The sequence below is a fragment of the Rhinichthys klamathensis genome, unplaced genomic scaffold (assembly GCF_029890125.1).
Source record: "Rhinichthys klamathensis goyatoka isolate OS25496 unplaced genomic scaffold, OSU_Roscu_1.1 h1tg000281l_1, whole genome shotgun sequence".
NCBI classification, from domain to species: Eukaryota; Metazoa; Chordata; class Actinopteri; order Cypriniformes; family Leuciscidae; genus Rhinichthys; species Rhinichthys klamathensis.
This window is the reverse complement of record NW_026606800.1, coordinates 7296013-7311983: the sequence shown is the minus strand read 5'-3', so window position 1 is coordinate 7311983 and position 15971 is coordinate 7296013. Positions and strand designations below refer to the sequence as shown.

Genomic DNA, 15971 nt, shown 5'->3' with positions numbered 1-15971 from the left:
TATTATATGAAAAACTTAAATTAAAATTAGAAATGTTACCTTGACAACTAACTGAAATAAAATAAGTTTAAGTGCTAAAATGATTAAAATAATAAAAACGACAAAAGCACATAAAACTGAACAAAAATGAAAACTGAAAAAAAATAAAAGCTTAATAAATGATAATATAATTGTCACAGTGTGGTTATCTCAGGCACAGACTGAAGACTCCGATTAAAGATGCAAACTCAAACTTTCATAATAACTCTCTGGAACAAGCTGACAGACGGGGAAAACACACATTAATGAAACGGAGACCGGACAAAGACTGAAAGCAAGGGTGCATCTTAAATAGCAAACAGAAACGAGGTAATTAATCAGACACAGCTGGGACAAATAAACTCATAATGACAGTAACCATAGAAACAAAGGAGTGGCGGGAAACAGAACAAATGAACACAGGAACTGATCAAAGATACAAACAGAAAGTCCAAACATGAACTGAAACGTGACAATAATAGTATAAATGAATAATACTAAAATTAGGACCAGATTTACTAAACAGGGCAAATTAGTGTGAGAGCGCAAAACCAAAAAAATCTACCAAGAGCAGCGTATATTAGCGTCTGTTTTAAAACATGCTTTTTTGGGTGGTAAATAATGTGCAAATACCAGTAAATTGACGAGCGCATACCTTAGTAAATCACCTTGCGTGATTCAGTTAAATACTCTCCTACCATAAATTTTGCTTCTGAAAGGGAAACTCCTACAAATGCATATGCAATAAGGTCAGCCGCAAAAATAATCGTGTCTACGCTTTTTTTTAGCGCTATTTTTTCACTGTGTGTCTTAGTAGATCCTGACAGTAGTTTTTTATGCGCCAAAAGGGGGTTTGCGCTGGCGCAAGCTGTTAGTAGATCTGGCCCATAGTGTTTTTTGTATTTAAAGGGTTAAGTTTTGGTGGTTATCATGGCAATGTGACCCTCTGCTGGTAGATGCCTTAATTACACCACTTGGAAAAAAGGCATTTCAAAATTAGATTAGCATTCTGATTAAATACAATTTTTGCAAGCAACATATCATCAATATTTCATTATAATATAGTAGATGTTTTTACCAGTGTCTAATTTCTTTTTATAGGGCTCTTATAACTGACTTATAGTGACTATCTCAGGATAGTCACTAGTAAAGGGTTTGAGACAGTGCACATTGCAGGTATCTATAAACGATACCTATAAAAGAGTAATTCTGATGAAGAATTAATCAGTTTAAATAAATAGAAGAACTCATTGGTTATCATGAAGTACTCAAAATGAGTGCTGCCACTGTCTTACAGCTGTTTCTCATAGTAGGCGTCTGATTATGTTGACCCGTGTTCAGGTACTGTATGTAATGTATGTGTGTTTTGTTGAGAGATATGGCAGTCTTCCAGCAGAGGCATTACCATCCACCACCCAGTTAGTATTATCACCACTGAGGTCAGACCTGCTGTAGAAGCCACTTCATTTGAACTGCACGCTGAGCCCTCAACAGCTGTCTCTCCGTTGCTCACTGTGGAGGTTTATATGTGTGATGACAGTGATGGCAGCTGGCATGGTGACTTAGATGTTGTAGGAATGTGCTTTTGGTGCATGTCTGATGGCAAGCAGCAGAATCTGAATTTGTATTTCTTGCCGAGAACATTTATACCCTGTAGTGCTGTCTTCTGGTCCAGTAACTGAGCTAGTAGAGTGTAGCTATCCCACACTCACGGGGAACACACTGATAAAGTCAAGACAAGAGTCATGATGGGTGAAGTAGTCAGTTAGTGAGGTTGATTAGTCAAAGATATTAAAATAGAAGAAAATGGCAAATACCGATAAGTCGTTAATTGTTTAGATTAGTCAAAAAGTGTGTATATTTAGATCAGTGTGTGTATATATAATTATACAGTAATTATACAATAAAAATATAGGCTACTTAAAAAGACTAATTCAATTTCATTGAATATAATCTTTATGGGATTTCTTTAGATTAGTCAAAACGTTTAAACAGATTTGGATTATATATAACAATATAGAATTATTACTGTTTAAAAAAAAAAAAAAGGGACTCCTGAATATAAAAGCATTTGTCAAATTAAGTTTATTAGACAAAAGAAACATGGTGAGTAATGCTTCATTCATTCCACTGTTGTTTGCGCCATCCTGGATGTTCAGGCATTACTTAATACATTTAATAGGTTCAGGTACTCTGATATCCTATGCTGCCCCTTGAGGAAATCCATGACTTTTACACTGTTAAATGGCCTGCATTAGGAGCAGCTTGACAGGGATGGTGTGTAGACTGTCTCAGACGTGGCTAAGGTTGGCATCAGTTTGTGCTCTGATTACACAGGCTTTTAGTGGCTGGACTCTCCGGGCTGTTTCTGTGGTCGTGCAGTTTGCCTCACACCCTTCATCAGTTTAATTCAACAGCTGTGTAAAGGCAGGCTGTCTCTCTCACCCTTGTATTCTCACCGGGAGTCTTTCTCACCTTCTCACTCATTTACATTTATTTAGTTAGCACGTCCATTCATCCAAAGCGACTTACACAATGTCTTTTCTACAGAGACAGTCAACCTGGGGAAGTTTGGGGTTAATTGTCTTACTTAGGGCTTGCTTATCTAGACTGGGACACTTAATATTCAACAATATTATTTTAGTACAATCTGTACTGTAAAAAAATGGTCTCACAGTTGTTATTATTTTGAAAAGGTCCTTCAGAGTTTTAAATTATGCATATGTATCCATACATTAAAGGGATAGTTCTCCCAAATATGAAGATTTGATCATCAATTACTCCTCATGTCATTCAAACCCCATAATTCATTATTTCTTCTGTGAAACACAGAAGGAGATGTTAGGAACATTTCTGAGCTGTTATGTTCTGAACAGCAAAAGTAGATGGATATTAATACTGTCAAGCTCAAAGTGTTCACTAACGTTCACTAATTAATGTTTTTGTAAGAGGTCTCTTATGCTCACCAAGGCAGCATTTATGTGATCAAAAATACAGGAAAAATTGTGAAATATTATAACAATTTAAAATAACTTTTCTATAAATTTTATAATGTAATGTAATGTAATGTAACTCCTGTCTGTGCAAAGCTTAATTTTTACCAGCCATTAGTCTAGTCTTCAGAATCACATGATTCTTCAGAAATCATTTTAATATGTTGATTTGGTGCTCAAGGAACATTTTAATATTAACAATACAAATGGTCAAACGGCTGTGCTGCTTAATTTATTTTTGGATTATTTGAGTTTAAATAAAAACATTTATTTAAAATAATATTTTGTACACTTTTTTATCAACTTAAAGCACCCTTGTTGAATAAAAATAGTAATTTCTTACTCTTACTGTCCTCAAACTTTTAAATAGTATGTGTATATTACACACAAATTGTATTTATTTTTACTTTTATGGTCCATTTTGGAACTTGGCAACTAGAATACCATCCACTTTTCTTATATGGACAGCCTGTTGAAAATTTCCTTTTGTTTCACAGAAGAAATAAAACAATACAGGCAAGGACATTAGAGCGAGTAAATGATGGCATAATTGTAATTTTAGTTTCCTTTAACACAACCAATCTACTATAAAATGACATTATAAAAACACAAGTAAGCTGGTATGTTATTCTGCATTGTCTTGAATATAGCAAATGATCTCCTTTATGTACTCATCAGAGAATAACAGATACTTGGATCTTGATCAGGTGGCATTCTCATGTGATAACAACACAACATCACCTGACAGATCTTATATACATTCGGAGATCTATTTCTACATTCGGATTGTGCTTGGATCCAAAACAAAGTGAAAAGAAGAATATTAATGTGATGTGAAATTCGAGAATTTCACACAGCCTTGCCCTAGATAGTTATATAAAAAAATCTCTGTTTTACATAAAACATTTCATAACCTGCCAGATTCGCACGGAAAAACGTATGTAGGGGGTCGCACAGCCCAGTAGCAGCTCTCCAGTTCTTCATGACTTGCACTTTGTTTGTTTTCTTTTGCTCTCCTCTACTTTGGTGAAGGACAAGGCCATATGGAGCAGAAGGGCCAGCCCCATGAGAGAATCATTTTGCATGTGTGCAGGGTACATCACAGTGTGCACTACTTCCTGTCTCAGCTCTCTCTTCTCCACACAGTGCCAGTCTGGCAGGGGCTTATGACCAGACCTGTACTTTCCCAGAGGCCTTCTGCTTTCTGGAGGAGTTAGACACTGTAAACTCTTTGATATATGTGGGCATGCTGCATCTTCACAGTGTGACGCTGTGTTGGATCACTTGATTTTTCTTTCTTTCTGATGAAATCAAAGACCACTGCGGTTTGTGTGTTGGTGTCTTGTGTTCAAGTATAAGTGTATCAGAAACATTGTATCGCATGCTAGAATTTTAGTTTGGGTTTGACTGCAAAAAATATAGTTTACTTAACTATTTTTGTCAGTGCTTAAATTTTTAGGTCAGTGTTTTTTTAATTTAAAAAAATATTATTCATATTTTCATAAAGACATTATTTAGTGTAGGCTATTTATCAAGCCATTTTCCTCAAGAGGACCATTGGCAGCTCCCCACAATGTAGGCAATTTCAAGTTTTGCTGTTGCGGGCACATTTGGTACACAATCACACACACTTTTCTCCCATTTGGTGCAAAATATGAGAATCTCATTTCCCAGTCTTTGAGCATGGCATCTGTTCCTAAGTGCTCAGAATTTATTATTAGCTTAGTTCAGCCCTGCCATCACACTCCAGTGATTCCATCGTTTAATATTTAGCAGGCAAATAACTCAAATGTGAGGTTAGGTAACGTTTAAAAAAAAACATTTACACTTCTCAAATATGGAGTGATACACTTGCAATTCTCACCTATTGCATTTGCTCAAAAAAGACCATAATGTATATTTGCATTTCCCTTTCGGGTTAGAAAACATCATATATTTGTTATCAGTGGTGCCTATAAATCTTAACTTTATATGATTGTCTGCATCTTGGCGCCAGCATGAAAACACTTTATCTCCCCTTGTCGCTCATTACATTGGAAATCAGTGGTGGTTTGGGCACTATAGGTGACAAATAGTGCTTTGGCTGGGAACGGGTGAATGTAATTTTTGCCCTCAGTCACTGAGAGGGTAACAATATTAGAAGGGGAATGATGCCCTTCTTCAAAGAGGAGCTGTGTGCTGCTTTTGTACCGACTGCACAGCTCACGTCCTTATTGCAGGCCTCTTCTGCAATGAGGCAAGCACTGCGCTGGGCATTGATGGCCTTAGTTAACACACATACTGTACACATACACTCACCCACCTACCACTAAGATCTCCTGCATACATAGTGCTATCTGTGAAGTTCCTGTTGTTTCAGCTTGATGCAACAAAATGACAGTTAAAGTCCCGCAGCACTAAAATGAAGCAGTTTTTTAATAGGAGAAAATATAAAGATGAGCATTTCTGACCAACAGAAATAACAGTATTGAGGTCATTCCTGTGATTCAGTAACTTTTCGACTCTGCTGCTTTTAAAAAATATATTTACTTCTGTAATTTAAAGGACATACGCTACCGTTCAAAATGTGGGGTCGGAAGGATCTTTTAATGTTTTTGAAAGAAGTATCTTATGCTCACCAAGGCTGGATTTATTTGGTCGAAAATACAGAAAAAGTCAAAAAATAATAATTCAGTTTAGAATAACTGTTTTCTATTTGAATATATTTTTTACAAATGTTATTTATTTCAGTGATGACAAAGCTGAATTTCTGCATGATCCTTCAGAAATAATTCTAATATGCTGATTTGGTGCTCAAGAAACATTTCTTATTATATTATCAATGTTGAAAACAGTTGTGCTGCTTAATATTTTTGTGGATATAAAATTTATCCGATCCCAAATAAGACTTTCAGGCAGTGGCGGATCTAGAAAATTTTACATGGGGGGGCAAAGGGGTGGCAAGAGGTCTTGGCAGGGTGGCAGGGGTAGACGGTGGGAATCCCTTACAAACACAAAAACACAGTAGTTAGTTTAATCATGCCCTTACACACTACAAAGGTTTTTAGGGTAACACTTTACTTGAAGGGGCGTGCATAAGACTAACATGACACCTTCATAATCATGACATGGCACATGTTATGAATATGAAGGAAGTTTTATGCATGTTTATAACAACTGTCATTAAGTGTCATTCGCTCAATTATGACATTTTTAATGCAAATATGACATTGTTTGAGATGTCTTTGTTATGACACCTTGACATAAACCTATACATCATAACCTGTCAGTGTCTTTGTCATGACAACTTGACATTACTAAGACAACACAACCTGTCATAAACAAGACATAGCAGATTAATTATCAAACTTAAGAAACCACTTTATGGGTTAACATTACATTAAACTGTCAGGTGGTTGGTTTTGACATTGGCTGTCATGAAGCCATTATAACTTTTTAATGACAAATTCAATTTGTACCACTGTAGTTGAGGTCACAAAAAATATTCATGACACAGTTATAATGGCCTCATGACAGCCAGTGTCAAAACCAACATGACAGTTTAACTTAATTTAATGTCAAGTTGTCATGACAAAGACACTGACAGGTTATGATGTATGGGTTTATGTCAAGATGTCATTACAAAGACATCTTAAACAATGTCATATTTGCATTCAAAATGTGATTATTGAGCGAAAGACACTTAATGACAGTTGTTATAAACATGCATAAACCCTACTTCACATTCATGCCATGTGTCATGTCATGATTATGAAGGTGTCATGTCAGTCTTATGCACACCCCTTCAAGTAAAGTGTTACCAAGTATAAAAAGCAAAATGAAAATATAAAAAAGACCAATAATTGTCTCCAAGGACTTTTAATGGTTAGGCTCCAGCTACTTTCTTCAACTACTCTTGCCTGCAAAAGTCAATATGTGAAAACCTCTGGTTATCCTTGTATTACATTACACTGTAGGGCCATGTAGCTAATAAGTAGCCTATATAACAAATATAAAATCAGACAGATTTATCACATACACACAGACCAGTTATGTTTAGAGTACTTAATATAATAATCCTAATTGTATTTGTTATTTCTCCAGTTGTAAGACTGGTTTCATTGCTGTGATACCTGAGAGGAATTGGATTTGCTTAGCTAATCAAATGATCGATCTCCTAACTGGCACTGTATTGTGTGTTGTAACGTAACGTCGGCGTAACGGCGACCATCAGTAAACGTTATGGATACAAACAATTTATATTTTTTATTAAGCTGTTCTTGTCTTTACTAAAATCAAAATTAGGCTAATCAAAGGGAAGAGTGCTCTTACAAATCACGAGGAAGCGATTTGACCGCTGATTTTGGCTAACGTAACAGACTCGCTGTTTTTGCTGATACTGAATCGTCTTTAGCATACAATAAATTCATTACAAATGTAACTTTAAGTTAAACGTGTGTTTAACTACACCTGGGGGAAACTCACTTCACCTTCAGAGGCTCGGGGGCAGCTCAGTCTCTCCAGTCGGGTTGCAGGGCCAGCGCACCGCAACAGACTCGCTGTGTGTGTAAACCAGACTGAGCGCGAACGCCGCTCTGGCTCTGCACTTTTGAATCAGGGACGTACTATTTGAGGGGCAGGGGGGAGGGGCTTTAATAAAAATTAAATTTTTCACTTTTGCTAAATGTATCGTTTAGTTCACTGTTTTGAGAAGCTTGCGGGTTGTTTTTACAAGTAGCCTATAGTTTTACTAAAGTTAGGGGGGCAGCTGGGGGGGCAAGGCTCTAGAGTGGGGGGGCACCTGCCCCCCCTTGCCCCCCTGTAGATCCGCCCCTGCTTTCAGGAATCTGCTTTGCTCAGGTTCAGGGACTTTCAGAGTTAGAATTGAGAGTTATCTTACTTGTCTTAAGGGGTTGCTTAAAATGATTGATTTTAATCCAGGCTTTTGTTATTTTAAAGGCATTTTTCAAAAGACTATCGAGATAGAAAGTGAATTTTAAGACAGAAAAAAAAAAAAAACATATTGTTTTGATTGGTAATCTAAGTATATTGATTATACATTGATTAATTGTATTGTCTTTCCTCTTTTGTAGTTTTTTCCTTATGGTGATGCCTCAAAGTTTGCGCAGCACGCTTTCAGGACCTTCGACAAGAATGGAGACGGCACCATCGACTTCAGAGAGTTCATCTGTGCCCTGTCCATCACATCACGAGGCAGCTTCGAACAGAAACTCAACTGGGCCTTTAACATGTACGACCTGGATGGAGACGGCAAAATCACACGAGTTGAGATGCTTGAGATCATTGAGGTACTCGATTCAGTCTGTTCTTCTGTTTACTTGCGTAAAGCAATGAAAGATAATCAAAACTAAATTAAAATTTAAGCCACATAAGAAAAGCTGTTTTATTTTATATCAGTGATTGTCAACCCCAAGGCCCCAACTGTCCACACCATTTTTCAAGACCCACTGACCTCTACAGTTTTCATGCTTTACTGGATAAGGATTTAAGATTTTTTTAAATATGTTTTACTCACAATTTCTATCGAATAAAATATTTAGGAGCTTGGCATAACTAGAAAAATGTATATTCTTTATAAAAATGTATAAAAACATTTAGATCATTTACATGATTTTTCCAAGTCTAGAAATGGACCATGAGAATGGATTTCACACTTTTAAAATTAGACTACCTCATATATCCAGGTTTTTCAAGACTGTGGGAATCTTGGTTATTCAAAGAAAAAAAAAGAAAAACATTTGTTGAGGGGGTTATTTCAAATACATGTCTTGATTTTAAATTGTTTCGGTATATTTTAATGCTCATTTTGGCTTAGAAACCATTGTTCTATGTCTATTTATTCCACGCTCTGAAATATAATTACGAATGCACGATATATCGGCCACCATATTGGTATTGGCTGATATATGTTCATTTTTAATCCTAGCGATATCTGCCCGATAAGAAAATGTGCCAATATATTAAAGCTGATAAATAATGGATTATGTCCATCAGCTGAGACACTTCAGATGTGCACTGTTCGCCATGATGGTTTTAAATTGCTTGAAATATAATTGGAATCACTTCAAAAAAGGAAAATACAGTTAAGTGCAACATGTGCAACACAAGTATGTAATATAGACTACATATAATTATAATGAGAACATTTGAATTGTGTGCTTGGGACATTGCTTTTAATGGTGGTGAGACTTTTGTATTTGTAATCAGGCTCTCAAAAATTATATAAAAATTCGGATTTAGGTTTCTCGGGCCAATATATTGGTTATCGGCTTTCAAATATAAAGAATTATCGGCTATCGGCCAAAAGGTTCATATTTTTAGGGTAGAAATTGTAGGTAAAAATATTTCTTAAATTCTTATCCTTAATTCTTATCCAGAAAATCATAAACAACTGGAAAATACATGGGGCTTTCAAATATTGTTGTGGACAATGAGGAGCCTAGGGCTGCGTCCGAAGTCGCATACTCTCTTGAGTAGGTACTTATTTTGAATAAACCGCAATTCTATTCTATATAGTATAAATGTGTGTTGCATGAATGTAATCTGGACATACTATATTCGCCATGTTGTCATTATCATGTGACCTACCAGTGTCAGTTACGTCGCTTCACTGCCATTCACAAATCCTCTCCCCTGGCCTCATGGGATAGTAAAGTGTCCATCGAATGCACACTTCAGAATCTCAGCGAAAGTGGGTCATCAGGGTACTTTTTGCCAACTCTTTTATGAGTACTGTGAATTCGGACACACTTCTTTTGTCTCGTACTGTTTTCCACCTACTATATAGTAGGGAAGTTATTTCGGATGCAGCTTAGGAGTCAAAAAGTTTGAGGACCACTGTTCTGTGGAGTGAGTCGCCCCCTCATGGTCAGAGAGAGAGAGAGAGAGAGAGAGAGAGAGTGGACAGGAAATGGAGGGGGATTGACTCTGACTTTCCAAAAGATTTGAATCTAAATTGTTCTGCTTTTCTCATTTCAAGGCAATCTATAAGATGGTGGGGACTGTTATCATGATGAAGATGAACGAGGACGGCCTGACGCCCGAGCAACGGGTCGACAAAATCTTCAGCAAGATGGATAAGAACAACGACGACCAGATCTCATTGGAAGAGTTTAAAGAAGCAGCAAAGGGTGACCCCTCCATTGTATTACTGCTGCAGTGTGACCTGCAAAAATGAGCGTCTCGGAAAAGAGCCAGGGACTGCACAAATGATTAATGTTCCATTCAGTTTGCAGCTATTTCCACTGATAAAAAAAGTTGCTTGGACTACCTTTCAATGAATCCGCTTCCTGTGTTTGAAACACTTGTTTGCATGAGAATGTTCTTTGCTAACAAATTTCACATACACACCAACACACAAATACTCTCTCACACACATACAATGCAAATTCATACACACAAACAGACCATGCCATGCACAAATAGAATTATATGAATATTAATATACATACATATTAAGTTGTCAAAATTAACTGCCAATATGTGAAGAGTGTGCAAAGTACCTTCTGAATCCACTGGAGCTTGTGCATCATTGATGTGCTGTATTAAATCAAGCTACTATTTATTGTACCGATGCTAGCTATGTGTACCATATACTGCATAATGTCAACCGAACTGATTCTTATGGTAATCGTAACTATTTTTTATTTATTTTTTTATTTATATTTTGCACCTTTAAAATTACATACAAATGACAATAATAATAATAAACAAAACATCAAATATATAAACAAAATAAGACCAATATTATCAATTTATATGATGTGCAGGAAGAGGCAAAACCCCCCAAAAGGGCTTAAACTATTAAACTTAAACTATTACGGATTTACCCACTCGTCTGGATGGACAAAAAGATAAGCTCATGTCCATCGAACTTTTCCCTTCAAATGCGCTTGTACTGTTGGTGAATATAAATGTAGTTTCTTTGCATGCCATTAGTTTTGCCTTAAGAATACTTCCCTCATTTGCATCCTGCATAAAGAATGATAACGAGCCTTATTTAAAAGAAAAAAAAAAACAGCTATTGAAATTTGAGTTGTGGCATAGAATTAGATGGATAATCTTCAAATGTGGTGCACTAGACATGCATTTGTGATGCATTGATGGGAAAAGGCTAGTATACTACACCTTTTATGTACATCACATGTGAGGGGGGTTAAATGTGGCCGAATGTAGTCAGTGAGAACAGTTCCACCACTGAGACCAAGCATTTATTCTTATGGTCGAAATATTATGCCATCAAAAATATCCCCATTATTAAACCTACAAGCTGTGCATTTTCAGAATGCACTTCAGAATGTGATCAAATGAAATAAATTGCATATCAGAGTGCAGATTAATGTGGGGCCCAGGCGTGGAATGAATTCGTGAAGATCATTTTTGAGTTGTGTCATTAGGTTTAAAGATGATTTTGCCTCAAACATGTATCTGTTGGAACTCCCAACTCGTTCTTGACAGCTGAAACCGTCCAAGATTGTATTTAATCATACTTTTTACACGCTGCTCTTAAGGGAGAACTCGTAACTGAGGGTTTTAAAGGTCAACCCTAATGTTATTACTTTTTAAATCCAGGCATTTGCACCAACTGCACATTTTGAGCACTGACTCGATTTCTAAATACGCACATTTCTGTGCTCCATTTGAAAGTACATTCTGCCAGTGTCAAGAGCTTTACACAAGCATAACCCTTGTCATTGTAATGTTTACCTACGTAGGCACCGCACCAAATTCATGCAATGGCAAACTTTTCCAATTTAAAAGTTATTTTGTACATGTAGCATGTATTGTGCCCCTGACGCCATGGCTGCACTAACTCCTTGTGTTGTGGTTTAAACTAATAAAAGAGTATATGGGATATTTTCTCAATGTCTGGGTTTGATTTGAAAGGGGTTTGGTTGTCAATATGTAGATACTGAAATGTATTACCTCACCTGCACTTACCATATAATTTGTTCAAGGGATAGATCACCCAAAAATGAAAATTCTGTCATCATTTACTCACTCTCAAGTTGTTCCAAACCTGTATGACTTTCTTTCTTTCTTCTGCTGAACACAAAATAATATATTTTGAAGATAGTTGGTAACCAAACAGTTGATGGCCCCATTGACTTCCATAGTATGGAGGAAAAAAAGCTATGGAAGGAAGTCAATTATCAATTTGGTTACCAACTTTCTTCAAAATATCTTCTTTTTTTGTGTGTGTTCAGCAGAAGAAAGAAATTAGCACAGGTTTGGAACAACTTGAGGGTGAGTAACTAACCGAATTTTCATTTTTGGGTGAACTATCCCTTTAATCAGCAGATATCGGGACTGATACGAGTAACTTTTATGCAATTTGGAGTCACTTTTGAATGTACTTGTGCTGTAATTTAAAGGAAAACATCTATGAAACGCTATCATTTTAATTAGAGAAAGTAAAAAATCTGAAAAACACCTGGGATAGTTCTTAACAAATTGTCAATTTTTCATGTCAGAAGTGCCTTTGGACATAGCATCAAGTCAAGTCACCTTTATTTATATAGCCTACAGATTGTTTCAAAGCAGCTTTACAGAGATAACAGGAAAATAATGTTGTAATAATATTGTTAAATATTAAATTAAATGTCCCCAACTACGCAAGCCAAAAGCCAATGGCGAAGAAAGGCGAAAAAGGCAACCAAAACTACATCAGGTGACAGAATGGAGAAAAAAAACCTTGGGAGAACCCTGGCTCAGTCGGGGGCCAGTTCTCCTCTGGCCAACGAACGAACAGTGTATGATTATGATTCAGGCAGCATTACAGGTCAGAAATCAGATTGGATCGGAATATTCACAATATTTATCCAATTCCATCTGGTTGGAGGTCGGAGTCATCACGCCGGTATGGAGACGAGTTTGTTGAGGTGTCCATGAGGCCTTCACAGGGCTGATGAGGCTGGCACTTCAGGGATGGTGGTCGTGTCCAGGCGCCAGGCCACTGATCTGGATACGGCCCGGCTCCGGCTGATTACAGTTAACCTCGGAATAAACAGAAAGACTAAAATTAGTGTAGATGCCATTCCTTTTATGATGTAGTAGCGAGTAGGCCTACATCAGGTGTTACAGGAAGTGTTCCCGGTTCCGGCTGACCTGATTTCAAATCAACCACAACCAATAAGTGAAATTATTATTTTGATATAATAAAAAAATGAATACAATTTCAAAAAGTTTATTATTTCACCCATTACATGATGGGGGCATGGAAATTCCTGCATAACAGAAATGGCCCATATCATTCTGGACCGCAAATCCAGTAAACTGTGATAACAGAAGAGGTCCGTTAGATGGCAGCAGAGTCTTGCATTCTAAATAGTATAGGCAAACAAAAAGTATAAATAAACAAATGCAAATATATACTTAAATGAAAAATTACTTAAAACAGGCCTAAGCTATAACTAAATAAGATAAAATAGATACCAAAAATTAAGCACAATATTACACCTCGACAAAATACTGCATTCTTTAACAAAATAAATGAAGATTTTTAAAGTTTAAAGATTTAATAGCTTGGATATATAGCCTATTGCTCGATATCTTTTTCAAAGACAATTAAAGGGCTTTTGATGACTGAATTTACTACAATGAATGTGATTTGTTAATGAGCAATAAAAGATAATGAAATAGCCTAGTAGTAAAGTTATGTTTTTTTTTTTGTTCACGTTATAGAAACCAAATAAAACAAACCCAAATAGACCAAAATATGTGTAATAGACCAAAGAGTGCCGTTTCAATGGGGGCAGCACAAAACGATCAACTGGTATCTAATAATATGATAATAAAGTTACATGACTAGAATCCATAGACATTAAAAGAAGGTAGAATCGCAGCTTGACGTCACTTCAAAGGAACCTGGCCGCAGCCTTCCCGGAAGAACGTCATCACACTGCGCGATCAAACCAACATAGCAAAGTGCGCAGCTACTTAGCTTGTGCTAGCTGTTACAGATTATAGATCAGTTGAGGACTTTTCTCGCAAAGTTTGAGTTTTTGTTTCCTTTAAACAGAACCAACCATGGCGATGCAAGCAGCTAAACGAGCGAATGTAAGTCCAGCTTTGGTTCAGATGGTCGTTATGTTGATAGGTTGGCCCTCAAATGGCTAATCCGCACGTTCAAGATGAATGTTTATTGTTTTTTAACTGGTATAAAAATGATCAATTACCTCAAGTAAGCGCTATTGCTAGTGTTATGATTTTATATATATATATATATATATATATATATATATATATATATATATATATATATATATATATATATATATATATATATATATATATTCGCTGCTTTTGTATTTATATTTGGGACATATTATTTAGGACTCGAATTCCTTCTTTTAGTACAGAAATGTGGTTAAAATATTTATCATGTTACGTCCATGTGGGAATTCATAAATTCAGTTTCATACTTAAATGTCATTCGAAGCACTTGAGGGTGTTCAAATTTTTTAAATGGTGGCGTGGTTTGGGTTTTAATGATATGAAACTATTATTTTCCATTCATGTTTATCTCAATGTTCCTCTTTGCTGATATGTTTCAGATTCGTTTACCTCCAGAGGTGAACAGGATATTGTATATACGTAACCTTCCGTACAAGATCACTGCAGAGGAGATGTATGACATCTTTGGAAAGTACGGGCCAATTCGTCAAATCAGAGTGTGAGTATCAGTTTATTTCTTACATTAGCATACCGATATGCTTGACAGACACTTTCATATAAAGTAACTAACTACTCATTGTGTGTCATTAATCACGTTTATATTTGTAAGTGCAGAAATTGATTGTTCTTTTGTTCTTTCAGTGGGAACACACCAGAAACGAGAGGAACAGCCTATGTTGTATATGAAGATATCTTTGATGCCAAAAATGCCTGTGATCACCTTTCTGGATTCAACGTCTGCAACAGATACTTAGTTGTATTGTACTATAATGCAAACAGGGTGAGTTTAATTGTTTTTGTCATTGATTCAATCACAGTGCTGGGTACTTACAAATTGTAGTCCATTACTGGATACAAATGACATAGACACGAAATGTACATGTAAATTACATTTCACATTTTTTAGGTAATATATTCTTGATTACTTTTGACCTAACTTGTTTATAACGATTCAAAACAATTAAAATAAAATACTAACAAAAAAAAAATTCTATTTGTTTATGCTGTGCGGCCTCTCAATTTTCCAATTAACACGTATTATAATCTAATTTGATTTTTGGAATCTGAATACATAATCTAGAAGATTACGATATAATCAGTTACTACCCAACACTTACAACTTGATGGTGTGAATTTCAAAAAAGTGTTCATGTTTCAATAATTGTTAAATTAGTAGTTCACCATTGAGGATACATAAATGACAATTAAGATCCTCATTCCTGTTTCAAACACTATATCTTTCTTCTGGAGAACACAACACAAAGATGGATATTATGGAAAATGGCCACAATTTGACATGTTATTAGCAATGAGAATGTGATAAAGTTGTTACCTTTGTTCCCCCCTCAAGGCTTTCCAAAAAATGGACACAAAGAAAAAGGAGGAGCAGCTGAAACTTCTCAAAGAGAAGTACGGGATAAACACAGACCCACCGAAATAGTCAACATCGTGTTTTTTTTATATTTCTGTTATTGTTGTTTTCCCTACCTTGCATCCATCTCCTTTTCCCTTCACCCCATTAAGTAATGATGTTTTTTTTTTTTAAATGTCAGTTGAACAGTGTTCATTACTTGTCATTACTAAGTCTTGTTATATATATTGACCCCATTTCTTTTTCTGTGAGTTCTGTTGATATCGAATAAATTGGCATTTATTCATCAGCATTTGTTTTATTAAATCAGTGATTTCCTTTTTTAATATAACTGTCTGGTGTCTTATTTGCACATTTTTATTAAACTAGTTTCACAGTTCCAGAGTTTAAAATCTAGTGTTTACAAATTAAAG

At 35.9% G+C, this 15971-nt stretch overlaps 2 protein-coding genes across 2 annotated transcripts in view; both read left to right on the top strand.

Moving 5' to 3' along the window:
* vsnl1a (visinin-like 1a) overlaps positions 1 to 10288 on the top strand; it is a 34495-nt gene extending 24207 nt beyond the window's left edge. Inside the window, exons 3-4 of the mRNA XM_056269096.1 lie at positions 8084 to 8299; positions 9991 to 10288. Of these exons, the coding sequence (XP_056125071.1) occupies positions 8084 to 8299; positions 9991 to 10188 (414 nt within the window). The 3' untranslated portion in view covers positions 10189 to 10288. The remainder of the gene's footprint in view (positions 1 to 8083; positions 8300 to 9990) is intronic.
* Positions 10289 to 13899: 3611 nt separating this feature from the next.
* Positions 13900 to 15847, top strand: sf3b6 (splicing factor 3b, subunit 6). Its single transcript, XM_056269097.1, has 4 exons — positions 13900 to 14069; positions 14567 to 14685; positions 14829 to 14967; positions 15538 to 15847. The coding sequence occupies exons 1-4, from the start codon at positions 14040 to 14042 to the stop codon at positions 15625 to 15627; spliced, it is 378 nt and encodes a 125-aa protein (XP_056125072.1). The 5' UTR covers positions 13900 to 14039; the 3' UTR covers positions 15628 to 15847.
* Positions 15848 to 15971: the final 124 nt, after the last annotated feature.

What these genes read in the sequence shown, in the direction of transcription:
- sf3b6 (XM_056269097.1), top strand. Translation starts at nt 14,040, where the DNA reads ATGGCGATGCAAGCAGCTAAACGAGCGAAT. An exon ending in CCAATTCGTCAAATCAGAGT is followed by an intron (nt 14,686 to 14,828) that starts GTGAGTATCAGT and finishes TTGTTCTTTCAG; the next exon opens with TGGGAACACACCAGAAACGA. An exon ending in TGTACTATAATGCAAACAGG is followed by an intron (nt 14,968 to 15,537) that starts GTGAGTTTAATT and finishes TCCCCCCTCAAG; the next exon opens with GCTTTCCAAAAAATGGACAC.